Source organism: Ovis aries, chromosome X (assembly GCF_016772045.2).
Source record: "Ovis aries strain OAR_USU_Benz2616 breed Rambouillet chromosome X, ARS-UI_Ramb_v3.0, whole genome shotgun sequence".
In the NCBI taxonomy this organism is placed as follows: Eukaryota; Metazoa; Chordata; class Mammalia; order Artiodactyla; family Bovidae; genus Ovis; species Ovis aries.
This window is the reverse complement of record NC_056080.1, coordinates 101,525,869-101,545,482: the sequence shown is the minus strand read 5'-3', so window position 1 is coordinate 101,545,482 and position 19,614 is coordinate 101,525,869. Positions and strand designations below refer to the sequence as shown.

Here is a 19,614-nt window from a genome sequence, read left to right as displayed (position 1 = left end):
TTAGACTGATTTCCTATTTTTCATTAGTTACAGATTCGGAGGACATGGCAACCCACTCCAGTGTTCTTGCCCAGAGAATCCCAGGGACGGGGGAGCCCGGTGGGCTGCCGTCTATGGGATCGCACAGAGTCGGACACGACTGAGGCGACTTAGCAGCAGCAGCAGCAGCCACACTGTGATGAACATTCCTGTACATAAACCTGTATGCAGATTTTTCTTTCCTGTGATCAATACCTAGAAGCAGAATTATTGAATCAAAGGGTATAAATGAACCTATGTGACACGTCTGACACACTGCCAAAGTGACCTACAGAAAAGGTGTGCCCATGTAGCACTCCCTGCTTGAGTCCCCTTTATTATGAGAGAGACAGAGAGAGAGAGAGGTGGAGATGGGCCAGGACAATGAACAAGAAAGGCCTGAATGGCTTGGGAATTCTCTCAATCAGAATAACTGCTAGATCAAATAAGCCCTTTTCTTTGACAGGACAGACAGATGCATGGAAAAAAAGGGTGAGCAGAGATCATCAACAAGGTTCTCAACTCCCAGGCTCAAAGCACAATGAACCAACAAAAACAGATAAAAGCAGTTTGGCTCAAGCTCTTCTGTGTATTTACTCGCCTCCAAACAGATCAGCTGCTGCTTGAAGCCACAGCTAATAGCAGAGCCCGAAGAGAGTGCTCAGGGCGCGCTGAAAGCTGCACAGGCATTTCCAATGAGAGAGCCAACGCCACAGTCACAATTGGTCACACCTGAGGTAACAACTCAAAAGGCAGAAAACCTTTGTCAATACAGAAACGTGTGTGTCTTGTCTGAGCTCTTGATTTGATTACAGTAAACTAGTAGTGGCTCGTTCTAGTCACATTTCAAGAGAGATTCTCAAAGAATTAGAAAAAATATGCAGCTTTTTAGTCTCTTTTGTATGGAGGGAAAAAACAAAAGAAGGAAAATAGAATTGTAAAACAGAGTAGCCGTGCTTTCCAAGCACAGTATGATCTGAAAGGAACAGTGCATTTGCAGGAAGGCTAGAGGCCTCATGTCTTTTTCTATACTTTTTGTGGCTACTCATCTTGCCTCCTGTGCTTTAATAGAAGTTTTAAGAAGCAACAAATTTAAAAAAGACATCTTAATGAATGAGACCCGAGGTAAGGCTTAAAAACACTATGTTTTGTGTATGTTACACATTTCTATGACACATCTATTTTAAGGATGTCTAAGACTTAAACTAAAGACCCAGGAAGTCCTTAGTAAGTTGGTATGGCCTTGCAAAGGACAGTAAGAGAACTATGCAGTTGAAAAATACTTATGGTCAGGGGTCAGGAAAATTCCAGAAAATTCAGCTTAGCTAATGGCCATGAGGTTTAGTTGGCTATATATTTGTTTTTCATGGGCATGTGAATTCGAATGCCTTCAACTCACTGAATCTCCACACTGCTTTGCCTATTGGCCTAATGAAGTAATGGCCAGGATGAACGATGGAAAATTTTTAGTCAGTGATTAAAACACAAATTTGGCTCCATCTGAAGAGTGGCCACCCTTCACTTAAGCTCTCCAGCCCTCTTGTTTTCTATCATTTCACAAAAGCAGGACATGAAGCACTCTTCAGATAGATGGGACAGACAATTATTTCTTTTATGTGCATTTTAAGCTAATTCAGAACATTTCTACTATTATTCGAGTTAACAAGCTTCAGGCCCATGAGAGGGTTTTCAAAGACCTGGTGAAAGTAGCGGAGGGTTAAGAAATGATAGGAGGAAAATAGAGGGGACCATGCAGACGCCTAATTAACATCTTGTAAGACCTTTCACTGAAGCAGCTGGTCTGGTCACATGTTTAGAAGATTCACAGAATTTGTAGAATTGAAAGGGTCTTTAGAGAGCATCCAACTCAACCCCTTCATTTTATGGATGGGAAAACTGAGACCAGTTAATTGCCCCAGGTCACAGTGGGTTCACAGCAGAACCAGGCTGATAACTCCATAGGCTCCACCTCCTGCCCAAAGTTGCTACATTTGCTCCCACAATGGCAAATGAAAGCAGTTTCCCCAATGGACTACCATCAGACAACACTGCAATTTCCTTAAAAAGTCTTTTTGAACCTGCAAAACAACGTGCAAATAATTTGATTTGAGGAGTCTGTAAGCAAGAATTGATCTTTGTGGTTGTTACCATCATTTTTACTATGTCATTTGGAAATACATTTAACATGGCAGCTCTAATCTTCTTAATCTATTTGGGTTGTTTGATTTAGCTCTGATTCTTTTAAAAACAACTAGCCTCACAAAATGTGACATTTGGGGGCGGGTCTTTATGTTGTGGTCCCCAAACACGGATTATGCCCTACTTCTATTATTTCTGCCAAGCAATTCTTTCAAAGCCCCCTGAACGGAGTATCTGATTAGCATATTTATGAGACAACTGATTCAGCTATGTTAATTAGCAGTTCTATACTTCAAAAAAAGAAAGAAAGAAAAATTCCCAGAACTGACCAAGAGGGGGAGCAGCTAACTCTATCTGGCTCCATGTCTCTAGATTTCTGGTATTGAACATTCTAAGTCAAAGAGTAGATTAAAGTATAGGAGAATACAAAGGTGAGTCCTAAATTCAGAGGTATGGCTTTAATATATGGGATATCTGAGAATGGGGGGGGAGGTCTTTAGAGAGTGGGTGGGGGGACTGATGCCTAAGGAAGTTCTATATTTCAGCCAGGTCTCAAAACACATACGTGTTTTACAACTTAAAAACTGGTTTATATACTGTACAGGTGCAAAGAACAGAAAATTAAACGTGTAGAACAATGGACCTTAGAGATAAGGGGACTACCTGTTTCCAAAACGCCAGGGCTGGTGCTCGGACTCTGCCCAGAGCTCATTGAGGCAGTATGATAATGGGATGCCTTCTGGTTAAAAAGGGTGAGTTCCTGAAAAGCCTCAAAAAAACCTCATTTTTATTTGAAATTTTATTTTAAAAAATACTTATTCCTGCCTTAGAAAAAATGGTATCTCATAAACATGACTGAGGTTTTGATGATAGAGGAAGTTGCCTGAGTTCAGGATAGCCACTTTGAATTTATACTATAAGCTTGGAGATGGCCAAAGATGCTTCTTTAAAGTAGTCTGACCTCCTCTGTTCCCATGTGTCCTTCACTATTTACTTAGTACTTACTGCTAGCCTTCTTTGTACCACCTTGCTGCCCTATTTTGTCTTTCCAGTTGCCATCTTGTTACTCTGCTCAACTTCCTGCCTTCCATTCACATCAATAACCCTTGGCTTGGCTTTTACAAAGGTGGTGACCAAATCACCCCACCCTTGAATTTCTGAGAGTCAGAACAGCCTCTGCACAACTTCACTCAACATCATCTTTAGGCCTTGTGGAGTACTGGCAGGTCATAATTGCCAACCTTAAAAATCAATCAGTAAATGCAGCACCCACCAGAGGATGATGGTTTCTTGGCTACCATTCAATTTTTACCATATAGAAGCAATTAACTGTCTCAGAAAACCTAACTTGGTTGGGGGCGGGGTGCGGCAAAATATCCAAGCTCTGTTCGGATCTGCAGGTCAAACACATTTTAGCTACTACACCTTCCAAATAATTTTAAATCTATGCTGCCTACCTTTATTGTCTATGCCATAGTCTAATGTGAATTCAGAAGAGACAAGCTGGAGTTTCATAATAATTTTTCATGGCCAGTTTTGAAACTGATAATCAAACACATATATTGAAGGTGAAGCCTGGTACGGATGGCCAAGAGAAACTGTTTTTCTCTACGTTTTTAAAAAACATGTTAACACTTACTGATAAAGTTTCTTTGTATGGCTTTTTAAAAACTAACACACTGGAGTCATACGAATTACGCTATAAAACCATGGGGAATGTGAAGGTGAAAGAATAGGAAAACCAGCAGGCCCATCGGCAAGAGAAATCACTAAATGTCTGTGCTCCACACCAGGAGGATACATGTCTAATAAGAAATGGGGTGATCTGGAGGTGGTGACCTTGGAAGTTAACAGCCTCATCTCCACTCCAGCAGGCTACAAACAGGCTAGCCACTTCTAAAGAGCTGGAATTTTCCCTTTTAAGTCCCATTAGTAAACCCCCAAGTAGTAATTTTTAATTATCATCTCATGTTTGAAAGATGACCGTCTATCTTCCTAAGTTTTTCTCAGTTATTGTCTTGAGTGGGAAATGCCATAGTCAAGAGAATACCATTCTTTTCAATGACCATACTGATAAATTTAGTGACCAGGAGGAGACACAGGTGGTCTAATGATGTCTTTTGCCAATAACACTCATCTTCACGTGGTGTCAACAGGATACAGAAATATGTAAATTATTTCCATCTATTTAGGGAAAGGAGATACAGACTAAGCATAATTCTTCATACAAAGTGTTGGGGAAAGTGGGCACAAAAATTGGTACATAGAAAAATTTAGTTCACCTACATTACAGTTTAATTATCCATTTGTCATGTAGCCTGGGAACCTACTAACACTTATTAAATCAGTTATCAGTTTCAAATAACTAATCTCAAAGCCAACATATGAAATACAACCTGTTCTTTAACTGGGGACTGCCTTATCAGCTAGATCAAATCTAATTTAGTCCCACTTCTCACCATGGTAATGAGCCCTTTGCAGAAATGCTCAAAGACATTTCACATCTTGAAAATTTGCCTTATACTTCTTCACCACACAGAATGTCAGGAAAAGCATGCTTCAAAGGTACTATGTAATTAGAATGGCCTTTACAACAGGCGCAAAGGAAATTATTTCTATTAAAATTAAATCTACTTCACAACAATCTTCAGACTGAGTGAACAGCACCAGAGAAAGGAATCCTGAGGTGTTTGGGACCACATAACTCTAGTTTTGAAAGTCTGTTATCTATTACATTGCTTCAGATATGTTAAAGTCCCTCTCATCTAACTCAGATTGGCTATTTCTTCACTCTGAAAAGATGAAGTGTGCATCTGAGAATCCGTATTTGGCAGAGGGGACATTATGAAATCGGTTCGTTCGTGGCTTTGCTATGGATAGACCATAAGATCAAGTGTCACATAGATAGACCAAGTGTGAAATTGAAAGTGTTAGTCACTCAGTCGTGTCCAACTCTTTGTGACCCATGGACTACAGCCCACCAGGCTCCTCTGTCTATGGGGATTCTCCAGGCAGAACACTGGAGTGGGCTGCTATGTCCTATTCCAGGGGATTTCCTAACCCAGGGATCAAACCCAGGTCTCCTGCACTGCAGGCAGATTCTTTACCATCTGAGCTACTGAAGCTCCAGCTAAAATGAGGCCCTGGATGGAGCCCAGTATACTGAAGACTAGAGCCCAGGAGCTATCTCTGGGTCGCCGCTGCATGGACACTCGAGAGCTGAGCTTCAGTCCTGTGTTCTACAGGGTTTCTAGGAATTCTGGTTGGCTTTGGGGGAGCCATTTTGAAATTAAATTTGAAGTCCAGCATCTGCAGAATATGGTTATTTTGGCTAAGTTTTCAGATGCCTGTTTTTTATTAGAAAGCTTTTTTTTAAGTGATTTGCGTCAACAACACTATTGTGTATTCACCCAAGAAAATAAACGAAAGCATTCAAACTACTTTAATCTCTTCCTTGGCTTCTTGTGACCATATTTCCATAATGGCTACCAGACCATACAGATTCTAGTGTATCTGGAAGGATTCTAGCACTAAAGCTGTAAGGCTCACTTGCCCCTGGGATCCAGGAAAGAGAGCATCTTGAGAGAAAACGAGCAGTGAGAGGAGAAGGGCGCTCAGGGAGAAGCAACTGTACAAAGTTCACTGGCAGCTCATGGATGTGACTTGACTAAAAGGTATAACATGAATTCAAGGGAGTTCCCTGGCCATCCAGTGGTTAGGACTCAGCACTTCACTGCCGTGGTCCAGGTTCAATGCCTGGTCAGGAAAATAAGATCCTACAAGCAACATGGTGATAAATAAATAAGCAAGCAAATGACTACACTTACTGAGACCAAAGTTCTAATACATACCATCAAACTTCTTGTAGCGGGAAGCAAAGACAGCTTGTAAATGATTGCACTGTTCGCTGACCACACTTTTGAAATCCTCCTTACTTTGTAGGCTGTACTTCTCCTCCATCTCTTGAGAGCAGCAGGTATAACCCTGGAGACAGATTTTCAAATGATCACCTGGAAGATAAAATGAACGACAATCAATCTCCACCATAAGTCATCAAGTTCAAGAGGGAAGAGGTTGATTTAGGTGCCCATGCTTGGCTTCATCTCTGTCTGTGATATTCCTGCAAAAGCCCAGCTGTCAAGATTTTCTTGTCCAGCATCTTCCATACAGGTGTTAAGACACTAGAAGATTGACCTTATGACTGTGTGTGGTGTAGTCACTCATTCATCCAAATAGACTAATGGCTTTCAATAAATGTAATCTTCAGGTAGCTCAGAGTCAAGGAAAATGTCTAAGACACATTCACTCCATAGTAGCTCAATGCACAAACCATCTGCCTCCCCTACAGCAATAGCATTCTGTTTGTGATTTTGACATCAGAGTCTAGAAAGCTTCTTTTTTGTAAACCCCAAACTTCACTCCTACCTTGTTCTTCCTCTGTCACAGACCAAAATTTACCCTTTGAACAGACCATGCCTTTCTCATATAATGACCAAGAGATATGGCACCACTCAAAAATAATCCCACCAGGTACCATCACATTAGTTATGCCAATATTAACTGTGTGGTATAGGTATCCTTGTATAATTTTCTACTGATGTTTACAAGGATCTACCTTCACTGTTCCTCCTGTTGCTGCAGTTCATGTTCCATGATAGATAAAAGGGTTCTGAAAAGACCTAAGGTCTCAGGAACTCACACTTAACCTTTCAATGGTTAAGTGTGAATAATAAATCAAGGGATGAGGAATGAACAGTAAAATCTATGTAACAACACTAATCGTGGACATGAACTGGGCCAGAGCCAACCACTGCTGCTTCTTGGCTGTGGGTGCTTAGAGGAAATAAGTCTTCACCTTGGACAGATAGCAAAGTAGCCTTGTGGCAGGGGCAGACTTCAGATAACATGGTGTTGGCAATTTATTTGACTAACACTAGTGTTGTCAACTGCACAGATGCAAATAATTACATAATCAGATATATTCCTGATCATCCTTCCTTCCTGGCAATTAAAAAGTAGGGAGAGTGTTACTGCCGGACAAAAATGGGTTTGCAGCAGTAAAGGGCTATTTAAAGAAGAGGAGAAGGGAAACAATCTTCAAATAACTTCCTCATCCAGAAACTACAAAATGCTTCTTTTGCCATTTTCAAACCTTTGGGGTGGGGATGGGGTGGGGTGGGGGCTAAGGAAGGATGTGAAAGAGTTTAGACCTGTGAGGCTGCCAACCATCTTAGATCTCATTAGTGGAAGAAGCCCAGTTTTCTGGAAACACCTTGTTATAACCAAAAACAAAACTGCCTCCTCACTGGCTTATCAAGTTTACAGCAGGTCTTTGGTACTGAGACATCTAATTACCAAAGAGATACCCAGTTGTCTCCTGGTTTCAGGGTGGAGGATTCCTCCCCCAACACAATCTTCACACAAAAAATAATGCAAAGGTCCCCAACTACTACAGCAAGTACAAGTTACAGTACTTGCTGTAACTGTGTTTAAAAAAAAATCCGTATCACATTCATACCCCACATAGAAAATGAATTGAAATACAATGAGAACTTAGGGTGTACAAAATTACATAAATGAATTATAATAAGAGTAGCTACTTTTTAAGATTTTCACAGGCTAAAAATCATCACAGAGCCACTTCTGCTCATTTGAGCCTTGACTACACCACGTTATCTGTCTGCATTTCTAAAAAGTGTTACTTGAAAATGTAATGTGACATTCTTGCCAGAAGCCCTGTCCAAGACACACTTGTGAATTAAATCCCAAACCATACTTGGGCTACTAGGGATTTGGTGCCATAACCAGTTTTGGCTGATGAGAAGTTCAAAGGGAGGAAAAGGGACAAGTCTTGGTGCATCTGAAGAAGAATTTAGAGCCCTGCACACTGGTAAGAACTCAAGCAACTCGTCTGCTTTTTAAAACATTAACAGTTCTACTTTAACACCAAAAAATGGTTTCTATGGTTCAAAGCCAGGCCATACGTATCGACGGAAAGACATTCCACTTTGTTGGAGACTGCTTCTAAAATCCTGGGTCTGAATGAGAAATGTCTTTTGTTTCTGGAGATCTCCTCTAAACTTGGTGATCCTATGTGCTTCTCATTTAAGAACCATGTCACAATTTGGTCTTTAGGCTGAAAGAGCAGAGGACAGGCACAACAGGATCCAATGTGGGACAGGCAGACGACAGCCACTGCTGGGGCCGGGGGTGAGCGTATGAGAGGAGCTGCGGACACACGCCCTTTCTGAAGAACTCTAGCTTCAACGCCTGAAGCATTAGAGCCACAGAAGCCTTGGGAGTCTTAGTTCGTCCAACAGTACAAGTAAACAGGGTTATGCTCTACAACCGTCATTTGCCTCCTCTACGTCCCTAACTCAACCTCCTGCTTCTGGGACCCTGGCTGCGTTCTTCATAGCCTTCTTCGGGTCCCTTACCTTTTCACCCCTTTTCACTCTTCTCATCCTATTCTCTTAACCCACTCTGCCTCTTTTAACAGCACGTAATGAGAAACTGAAGGACTTTTTATATTTGTTATACTTGTTGAGAGTTCCCTGTTCTTAAGTTCAAAAGCAGGTGTATTGAAGGCTTTATGGATTTCTAAGGAAGCACCTAAATTAAGTTGCTTTTTGTACATGGCCCTTGATTAGGTTTTTTTCTTTGTGGGTCAGTGGCCCTCAAAAGAAAAAAGGTCCCTTAGCCTTGTCCTCAGAGGCTTGGATGAGAGTCAATGAAGCGTGCTTTTAAAGCCTAACTCTGCGGCATTAAAAACAAAAAAATCACTCGAAAGAGCCAAACTTTTTTCAATCACACCAGCGATGTAATTTCTCCTTAGTCCTAATATCAATGCCTTCGTTTTTCAAAGCTGAACAAAGACAATCACAATAAATTTCTACTCAATCCTGCCGAGTGTGGATTGGCTCTTTTTTTCCCTCTGTAGCCCTTCAAATCAATGGTGAAAGGAGCAGGCATTGAGTATGAGGAATCCAGTCCATCCTTTTTCACTCCTCCCTCCAAAGCTGGCTCTGATGTACAGATGAGGTGCAGCTAACGTCCATTTACTTCTAATTATTCATAACCCACCTATCTATAGAAAATGTTAAAAATGATGGTTAGGTTCTTAGCCAGCTCCCAGCCTATTTACTATAAACCTAACTACTTCTAATTGTAATTTCATTTTGAACTCCAACTAGAAGGCAAGAAAATGTCTCTCAGATTCTCACACATTTGGAGGGAGATGGTTATACAGGAATACTTGTAATTACTACTAGGGTGTCAGCTTTCTGTACTGGTAAGAGACAGAATAAGTCTATTCAGGATTACTCTGCCAGAGTCCTAAATGGAGGAAACAGCAGCCAGTGTATGGGACACAATGCAGAAAACTCAGGCTTGCCTGTGCCAGCACAATTTGGAAGGCAGACATTCTCTGATGCCCAACTGAGTTTACTCAAAACGCAAACCAAATGCCTTTGGTAAATAACAAATATACAAACTGCACCCTAAGGGTGAACACTGCAATGAGAGGCATTTGAGAAGAACTGACTGGAAAGTCCTTAGAAAAACTGCCAATGTAAGGGGTTCTGATTTTGCAAAAGCCTTTCAAGCAAAAAGGAATTTGGAGAAAACTCAGCTTTTTGTTTATTTCTGGGTTTTTGCTTTATTAATTTTATTGAAGTATGGTTAATTTACAATGTTGTATTTAATTTCTGCTATTGAGCAAAGTGACTCAGTTACACACACACACACACACACACACACACACACTCAAGCATACATGTATATTCTTTTCCATTATAATTTATCACAGGACACTGAATATAGTTCCCTGTGCAATATAGGGAACAACCTTGTTGTTTATCCATCTTACATAATAGTTCACATCTGCTAATCCCAAATTCCCTGTCCTTCCTTCCCCCTTGAATACAACAAGTTTGTTCTCCATCTGTGTCTCTTGTTTCATAGATATGTTCATTTGTACTATATTAAGACTCCACATATAAGTGACATCATATGGTATTTATCTTTCTCTTTCTGGCTTAGTGTGTTAATCTCTAGGTCCATTTGTGGCTAATGGCATTGCTTCATTCTTTTTAACGGCTGAGTAATATTTCATTATATATAAATACCACAACTTCTTAAACCAACAGTCTACTGACGCTCACTTTGCTTCCATGTCTTGGCTATTGTAAATAATGGTGCAATAAACGTTGGGGTGCACGTATCTTTTTAGGAGTTTTTATCTTTTCTGAATATATGCCCAGGAGTAGGTGTGCTAGGTCATATGGTATGTTTCCCCCGTTTTTTTGTTTTTTTTTTTTTTTCCTGAGGAACCCTCAATTCTCAATAGTAGGAAGCCTACTATTCTCCATAGTAGCTATAACAATTTGCATTCCCACTAACAGTGTAGGAGGGTTCCCTTTTCTCCACACCCTCTCCAGCATCTATTGTTTGTAGATTTTTTTATGATGGCCATTCTGACTGATGTGGAGTGAGACCTCATTGTAATTTTGATTTGCATTTACCCAATAATTAGCAATGTGGACTACCTTTTCATGTGCATATTGGCCATCTGTATATCTTCTTTGAAGAAATGTCTATTTAGGTATTGTGTCCATTTTTTTAAAAAATTGGTTGTTTGGGGGGTTTTCTTATGGAATTGTGGGAGCTATTTGTATATTTTGAAAATTAGGCCCTTGTAGGTTGCATCATTTGAAACTATTACAGCCCAGTCTGTAGGTTGTCTTTTTGTTTATGGTTTCTTTTGCTGTGCAAAGGCTTGTAAATTTGATTAGGTCCCATTTGTTTCTTTTTTATTTCTATTGCCTTGGTAGAGTGACCTAACAATGGTACAATTTATGACAGATAATCTTTTGCCTATATTTTCTTATAGGAGTTTTATGGTATCTTGTCATTTCTGTGTATGTTGTAAGAGTGTATTCTAGCTTCACTGATTTACATGTACTGCCCAACTTTCCCACCACCACTTGAAGAGAATCTTTTCCCCATTGTGTATTCTTGCTTCCCTTGTTGAAGATTAATTGTCTCTTTAAGTGTGTGGATTTATTTCTGGGCTCTCTATTCTGTTCCACTGTCTGCCTTTGTGCCAATACCACTCTGTTTTGATAGGTGTAGCTTTGCAGAATTGTCTGAAGTCTGAGAGGGTTATGCCTCCTGCTTTGTGCATTTTCCTCAGAATTCCACTGGCAACTCTAGATCTTTTGTGCTTCCATATAAATTTTGAGATTATTTGTTCTAGTTCTGTGAAAAATTTCAAGGCTAATTTGATAGTGATTGCATTAAATCTATCAATCACTTTTTCGTCAGTTTAACAACATTAATTTTTTCAATCCAAGAGCATGGAATATCTTTCCAATTCTTTGAATCATCTTCAATTTCCTTTACTAATGTTTTATATTTCTTTCTTTCACCTCTTTGATGAGGCTTATGAAAACTTAGCTCTTGACAAGCAGTTTTAAAGAAGTGAATTTTAAAAACTTCCAAATACTTGATACTCTGCAGGTCTAATGGTAGTCTGGGGATAAGAAGACTGCTACAGGGAGTTGGAAATATGGGTTTGAATCTCAGACCTGTATGATTCACTGTAAGCTCTAGGAAAAATCACTTACCCCCTGGAGGCTGAGCCCTTTGTAAAGAAGGAAGCATTATGAATATGGTACAATAATACAAAGACTTACATGCAAATGTTAATAGCAGCATTATTCATAATAGCCAAATGTCCAACAATGGATGGATAAACACAATGGGATGTATTTGAACAATGAAATATTATTCAGCCATAAGAAGGAAAAGAAGTTCTGAAATGTGTTTCAATATGGTGAACTCTTGAAAATACTATATTAAGTGAATGAGCCACTTGCAAAAGTCCATATATTGTATGATGCCATTTATGTGAAATGTCCAGCCTAGGTCAATCTATAGAGACAGAAAGTGGTTGCATGGAGCTGAGGTGGGAGGGTGGCGGTCAAGGGTGAGAAGTAAGGAAGGGGTTAAAGCTTAAAGGTATGATTTATCTCTGGGATAATGAAAATGTTCTAATTGATGTTGGTGATAAACACAATTCTGTGAGTATATTAAAAGCCACTGTATACTTTAAATGCATGAATTGTTCGGGTAATAAATCATATCTCAATGAAACCATTAATTTAAAAAATTGTACTGGTTGTTATTAATGCATCAATATTGGTTTATCAATTGTGTCAAGGTACCACAGAAACATACAATGTTAATAACGGGAGAAACTGGATGTGGGGTACAGGAAAACTCTGGGCTCTATCTTCCCAAATTCTGTAAATCTAACACTTCTAGGATAAAGTTTTCTTTTAAAAAAAAAAAAAAAGCAAGCTTCAGTTTTCAAAGTAAACAGGATAAATATGTGGGGGAGTTGCCTTTCATCAGTATTACATCAAACACTTGATTTAATCCTAATATTGGGGAATCACATCAAGCTATTATTTGCTAGGGTAATTTTCCTAATCCCTCAATTGCTACTTTACTCTTTTCCTAATTTTTATTTGTTCTGAAGTAAACAATTCCTAGCCATTGGTCTCAAGGGTTACCAAAATAGTTTCTGTTCACTTTCTCGATCTAAATTCATGGAGCCACAAAGTGAGCTAAAACACAGGTTGCTGTATAACTCCAGCCCCTCCAGGATACCTAAGAACCCCAGGAGGAATCTACAATGCTCTGCTTCATGGGAACAAAGAAACAAAATCTCTAAAGGTTTTAATAATCCCAGGGGGGTGGGGAATGTATATATTAATCCATCCTTCCTCCCTTGCAAAGCAGCAGTGAAATGACTGCAAGTAAAGTGCTATGCACATCCAAAGCCTGAAGTCACTTGGCCTAAACCTTAATAATAAAGCACATAAATTATAGTCATTATGGAGATGTATGATTTGAGATCACCTACCAATCAGTAGGAGAAATGCAGCTAGTGAGCATTTTGCAAAACCTTGCCAAAATATAGCTCTAGATGGCTTAGCTGCCAATTATTTTTAGGTCCACTAATCCTGCAAGGTACTCTAGAAGGCCAATCAGAAACATACATTTCAAACGTCAGTTTTATTATATTTTTCTAAGAATACTTCATGTAAGCGTAGTTGGAAGAGTTAGGGTTGCTACTTTCAAACTCCATACTTCATTTCAGGGAGCTTGCAACAGCTTTAAAACCCACTCCAGACTGAAATCAAGCAGAGCTTTTTATTGCTTTATACTGATAAGCAAATTATGAACCTAAGTTTTTATCCGACAATCTTAAAACCCCATTTTAACTGTACCAAAGGTTTACTAAAGAAAGGCACATCAACCAAACTGAGTAAATGGCCTGAAATGCATACTTTGACCTTATGTTACCATTACTTTAGAGCAGCCAGAGTGACTGCATCTATTTTGCACATTTCCAACCACTTCATCCAGATCTAGGACTCAACAGGAATAATAATACTGGCAATTAACCCAAATCTCTTCAACAATTCTGAGGATCCAGTAAATACCACATAAGCAGTCGTTTCTAATAAAAGGCTCACTGAAATGTATTGGGGATCTTGGATCAGGGGAGGGGGAGCAGGAGGCAGGAAAAGAACGTCTCTTATTCGTTTTGTAAGTAACAAAGAACTTTCATGTCAATGAGTCAGGTGCACATACCTAGGGTAGCATCATTTCAGAGTTTCTTCATTTAACAGAATGCCTGAGACCAAATATGTCTATTTCATATTCAACTACAAATAAAAAGTGGCCTAGAGAGGAAACACTACTGGCTATAACATTTTTTTTTTCCTTTGGTGCCCAATGGTACTTCTTTCTGGAACCTATGTACCCACACCGTGTGTCCGAATTCCTGGTAGACCAAGGCCTCGGGAGGGCCATTTTTAAGACAGTTCAAAGGTCTCAGACATCTCTAAGACCAGGCTCAGAGGAGTCTCAGGATGGGATTCTCAGAATGGGGCGATGCTGGCCACCAGCATCTTGTCCTTTCTCTGCACCCCTAGTGTAAGTCTAGTGTAAGTCTTAAGATGGTCTCTGTGAGCAGTCTCCTGCAGGCAAGCACATGAGACCTCAGAGAAAGGCAAGGAAGAAGGCATCCTCAGAAAAAACACTGGCTATGTTCCTTTCCCCCTCCTCCCAGGGGCTGATTGAACACCACACTTCTAATAGTGAGTGATTTTCCTTATTATTTCCCACTCATCTCTAAAGAACCCCCCAAGAGCCTCATTCTAAGATAATCTGCCACAGCCATTGAGGTTTCACAACAAGATGAGAAAGGGTCAACATCTGGATACCAACTTTATTTCCATGTGTAGGAGAAAAATGCAGTTGGTGGGCATCCCTTATATAGTAGGATCTAAAAAGAAATGATACAAATGAACTTACTTACAAAACAGAAAGAGACTCAGACTTAGAGATTGAACTTATGGTTGCTGGTGGGAAAGATGGGGGCAATGGATAGTTAGGCAGCTTGGGATGGACAGGTACACACTGTAAAATGGATAACCAACAATTACCTACTGTATAGCACATGGAACACTGCTCAATGTTATGTGGCAGCCTGGATGGGAAGGGGGTTTGGGGGAGAATGGATACATGTATATATATGGCTGAGTCCCTTCACTGTTCAACTGAAACTATCATAACATTGTTTGTTGACCAGCTATGTGTGTGTGTGTGTGTTGAGGGGGGGGGGGTGTTAAGTCGCTTCAGTTGTATATGACTCTGTGTGACACTATGGACTGTAGCCCGCCAGGCTCCTCTGTCCATGGGATTCTCCAGGCAAGAAGACTGGAGTGGGTTGCCATGTTCTCCTCCAGGGATCTTCTGGACCCAGGATTGAACCCATGTCTCTTTTGTCTCCTGCACTGGCAGGTGGATTCTTTACCACTAGAGCCACCTGGGAAACCCTGATCAGCTATACCCCAATACAAAATTAAAAGTTTATTTTAAAAAATGTAGTCGGTGGGGAGGCTTATCAATACCTGACACTTGATCTAATACAAATATTAATACTTTTTGTTTTATAGACATGTCACGGGTCGTGTGGGTCATGACTATTTTTAACATTATTTTCTCATGCTTCTTTTCAGCTTGGTTAACTAGAAAAATAAAAACCCTCCTAAGCTTCTCTTTACTCACCCCTTTTCAAGACATATCTAAAATTCCTCTCTCCAGAATAGTGTGAGAATAGGTTTTCAGTAAAGCTACTTTCTAGTGAAAATAAAGAACAACACAGTCATTCATTAGGAATTCTCCCAAAGATATTTCTCCAAATGGCTATTTAGAATGCTTTTACTTTGAATGATAACAAAGTTCACTGACTCACATAAAGAAAAATTATTCTCTAACGACAGATTTCAAGCCACAAGAACCAGTCTTTAAAATTCTAGCCAGGAGACTTTCCCCAGTGAAGGGGGGCCAGGTTCGATCCCTGGCCAGGAAAATTGATCCCACATGCCACAACTAAGACCTGATGTAGGCAAATAAATAAATAAATACATTGAAAATTCTAGCCAGATATCAATGAAATCGATTAGTTTGCACTTCATTACAACCCTTAAAATCCACTTTCACAGTAAGTTACATGTTACCCTAATACAGAATTGATGCTTTCAAACTGTGATACTGGAGAAGACTCTTGAGAGTCTCTTGCCCAGCAAGGAGATCAAACCCATCAATGCTAAAGGAAATCAACCCTGAATATTCACTGGAAAGACTGATGCTGAAGCTCCAATACTGTGGCTACCTGGTATGAAGAGCCAACTCATTGGAAAAGATCCTGATGCTGGAAAAGATTGAGGGCAGGAGAAGGGGTTGACAGAGGATGAGATGGTTGGATGGTATCACCGACTCAATGGACATGAGTTTGAGCAAGCTCCAGGAGATGGTGATGGACAGGGAAGCCTGGCGTGCTGCAGTCCATGGGGTTGCAAAGAGTCAGACATGACTGAGCGACTGAACAACACTACAGATCTGCATGTAAGGACTCTTGGTCTCCGTTCCCATGGACATGGGCATGGACCACAGTTCAATAGGGGTTCATTTTTATAACATGAGAGAAAAACTCAGCCTTAGCACATCTTAGCACAGGCAGATGGAAGAAAGGCAGAGCCCTCGTTTTGAGGGTTTTCCTCAACCCTCAAAAAAACTCCTCTTCACCATTATCTAGTATCGTAACACCTGGGCCTGCCACCCTTGGGACAGACCCCTAGAATTCATTCCCATTTTGTTGCCAAAAGTAAAGTACACTTCCTTTCCTAGGCCATTTACTAGAGTTTTAAGCAAAATTTTCTCCATCCTAATTTTGGAGAGAATGCCACTTTAATGTAGCTATACAGAGACTTATCATCCCTAACCCTCTGCATCCTGCCTCTAAGCCAATCGTAGTACTTGGTGAAACAGTCCCACAATTCTATGGTGATGCCAGTTAATTTACATTGCCTTGGCTTGCCGTGCAATCCCAGAAGCTTTTTGAAAGCCTAGATAGATCAAGTTCGCTGGTTACCCTTCATCCACATATGCTTTAGTCTCTGGTAAAACACAAGGTCATTAGTCAAGCAGAGACTCCACTTATAGAAATGATCTTGGCCTTCCTACAAGATTAAATTTGCTTAACTTTCCATGGTCCCATTCTTTATTATATCTTCTACCTGCTTGTCTTTATAAGTGAGGCATCCCAGGTCTAACTGAGATTTATTTTAATGGCCATCTCCCTATTTATTCTAATGACTGTCTCCTTGACACCATCCAATTCCCCAATCTCACTTTTCAGAATCTCTCCTTTAGGCTCAGACCTGTTGATTATATTTTGTTTGTTCATTAAAATTAGAAAATTCAATATATTTACTACTTCAACCTGTCCACCTCAAGAGATGAAACCCTGTCCTAAAATTTTTCCCAAGTCTATATCAAAGTATTGATTCACTTCTCCAAAACTAACCTTTGGCCCAATTTGGCAACACAAAAAATTGGGGGTGCTTTCAGTTCAGTTCAGTCGCTCAGTCGTGTCCAACTCCTTGCGACCCCATGAATCGCAGCACGCCAGGCCTCCCTGTCCATCACCAACTCCCAGAATCTAGTATTTTTACCCAGCGTGTCTTACATGCTAGATGCCACTCCTCAGTGCAGAGAAGGCAAAATGCTTGGGCTCCACCGTCTTGAAAATGACAAGATAATCTGATGTGGACTTTATTGCTGTTCTATAGGCTTTTTCTCTCTCCCTCTTACTGTATATTCTGAATTACTCCACTCCTCCATGCCCTCCCCAAAAGATCTCTGTGGTCTTCTGATCTTATCTAGAAACAACTCAAGTTCAAAAGACAGGAGAAGAGGTGATTCTATACCAGGTAAATCCACCACAACTCATGCATCTAACACTGAGGCTTCAAGAGATGTGCCTTATAGTAGGTCCTTTGGACAAGCTGGGAGAAAGTTACATGCTCATGATATAATACATTGCCAGATATGCTGTGGCCATTTTTTGAGTCCTCAACAGTAACAGAAGATATTAGTTTAGACTCAAAGCAAAACCTTGCAATGAGCAAATTCCTTAAGGATCTAGTTCTGCTGCCTTTCTTGGTCAATAAAGCAAAATCCACAAAGGAAAAGCTTCACACAAATGCTTTAGCTATTCGGCTTGCCAAATCAGGTCACTAACCACTCAAATTAATTTTAAAACCCCATCTTTCAGACAATGTTCATGCTTTGATTTTTGAAAAGTCTGTGAATCTAAACCTGATCCCTTGATGATGAACTTCCCTAACCTTAATATCCAATAGTCAATAAATCACTGGTGTGACACCCCATTCAATTTTTGCTGTTGTGGTCTCAGGAGAGGAGCTTCTATGCCCTCAAGTGACTAACACACCAAACAGCAAAGGAACTGAGATAGTACACAATTTCTTTCTACCATGCTAGGAAAAATCTGTTTGTTCTGGGCTCGGAAACTCCAACAAAAAGGTACTTAAATGTAAGGTATCAATTAGGAAATAATTCTTCGGCTGGGCTGCCATGCCAGTCACCTACCATTTTCCTCTGGTTTAAGTATCACAGAGAAGGGAAAAATAAGGGCAGATCTTGGGCACTAAATTAACGGATTAACGTGATTACTTATTTATGACACAAGCAAAAATTTACTTCCTTACAGAAGAAGATGGAAAAGTGATTGCCCTTGCCAGCAAGTGACAAGGAAAAGAGAAAAACCAGTCGTTTGCTCTGTGTTCAAGTCCTCACAGGCCTATTCAATTCCTGACCATCCTCAGATATAGGCCTGCCAGATCCGAGGCCACAGAGATAGATATGAATGTTCCAGAAAGCAACTAGTATATTGGAGGTGGCCTGGCCCTGTTTCCTGTAGAACTGTCAGAAAACTAGGTATAAAGGGGTTTCCTGTTCCCAGTTTTTGCTTTGGGTGGGGATGAAAGGAGAGAGGCCGTTCTGGTTTGAGCCTCAAAGAAGACAGAAGGTTCCTGCCCTAGAGCTGCCACTGGAGCCACTGTCACAGGACCTAAGAGAGCCACCAGAGCATCAGAGTCTGAATCTGGCCAGGACACAGTCTGGAGGCCTGATGTTCACAAATTCAAAGCATCAAACAGCTTTCCACGGCCTGGAGCAATGGGAGAGTAAGCATCTGTTTCATTATTTCAATATCCAACTTGTTTTCCATCAATCTTTGGGGCCATGGGCCAACTCACTCATAAAGCAATTGATCTGGTCAAATATCTGATCCCAAAGAAGTTCCAATTACTCCTCCAGTCTGAGAAGGTATCAGTACTCCTTGGGGGATGGGAGGGGTGCTGGTGGCAGGGGTAGAGAGAGAGAGAGACAGCAAGAACTAAAGAGAAATGGGTCCAGGGAAAGACAAAGAAAAGGAAACTGGTAGAGGACCCAGGGCTGAGGACCAGGAGGGCCACCTAAAGCTGATGCTAGTGGCAATCTGGCACCAGAGCCTCGAGTTCACGGCAACTCCCATCACGCAGAGGGACATATTTTTCTCTTTAGTTTCCATTACACGGAGTCTGCAGATGGCATACTGCATTACTACTGCAATTATTGACTATAATTATTGTGAAAAGTCTTTGAAGTGATAGCAAAATTATTAAAATGGCCCCTCTTAGAAAAGAAGGGCAATAAATACAGTCTCCTTTGGATAATTCAAGGACCCAGTTTCATACTGGGACTTTCTGCCAGAAAAGAGTATGTCACTTTAATATACTTGTTTTTGGCTCCTTTCCTTGAAGATGTTTTATCCTATGTGAAAAACAAACAATGGTATGTGGTTCAGGATATATTTTAAGAATATACTTAAAGGTACTTCAAAGGAAAATAAAACTAAAGTAACCTTCTCCTTGCAGACACACATATATTTGTGCAAGTTCGTAGTTTTTCTGGATCCCACAGTAACCCAAGAGAGGCAATTTTTAAAACTGTCTTTGAGGATGAAAACAAATG

General features: G+C 40.4%; 1 protein-coding gene across 1 annotated transcript in view; it reads right to left on the bottom strand.

Annotated features, from left to right (window-relative positions):
- GPC4 (glypican 4) overlaps nt 1-19,614 on the bottom strand; it is a 106,791-nt gene that overhangs the window by 29,866 nt on the left and 57,311 nt on the right. The window contains exon 2 of the mRNA XM_027963675.3: nt 6,009-6,167. Coding sequence (XP_027819476.1) covers nt 6,009-6,167 — 159 coding nt within the window. The remainder of the gene's footprint in view (nt 1-6,008; nt 6,168-19,614) is intronic.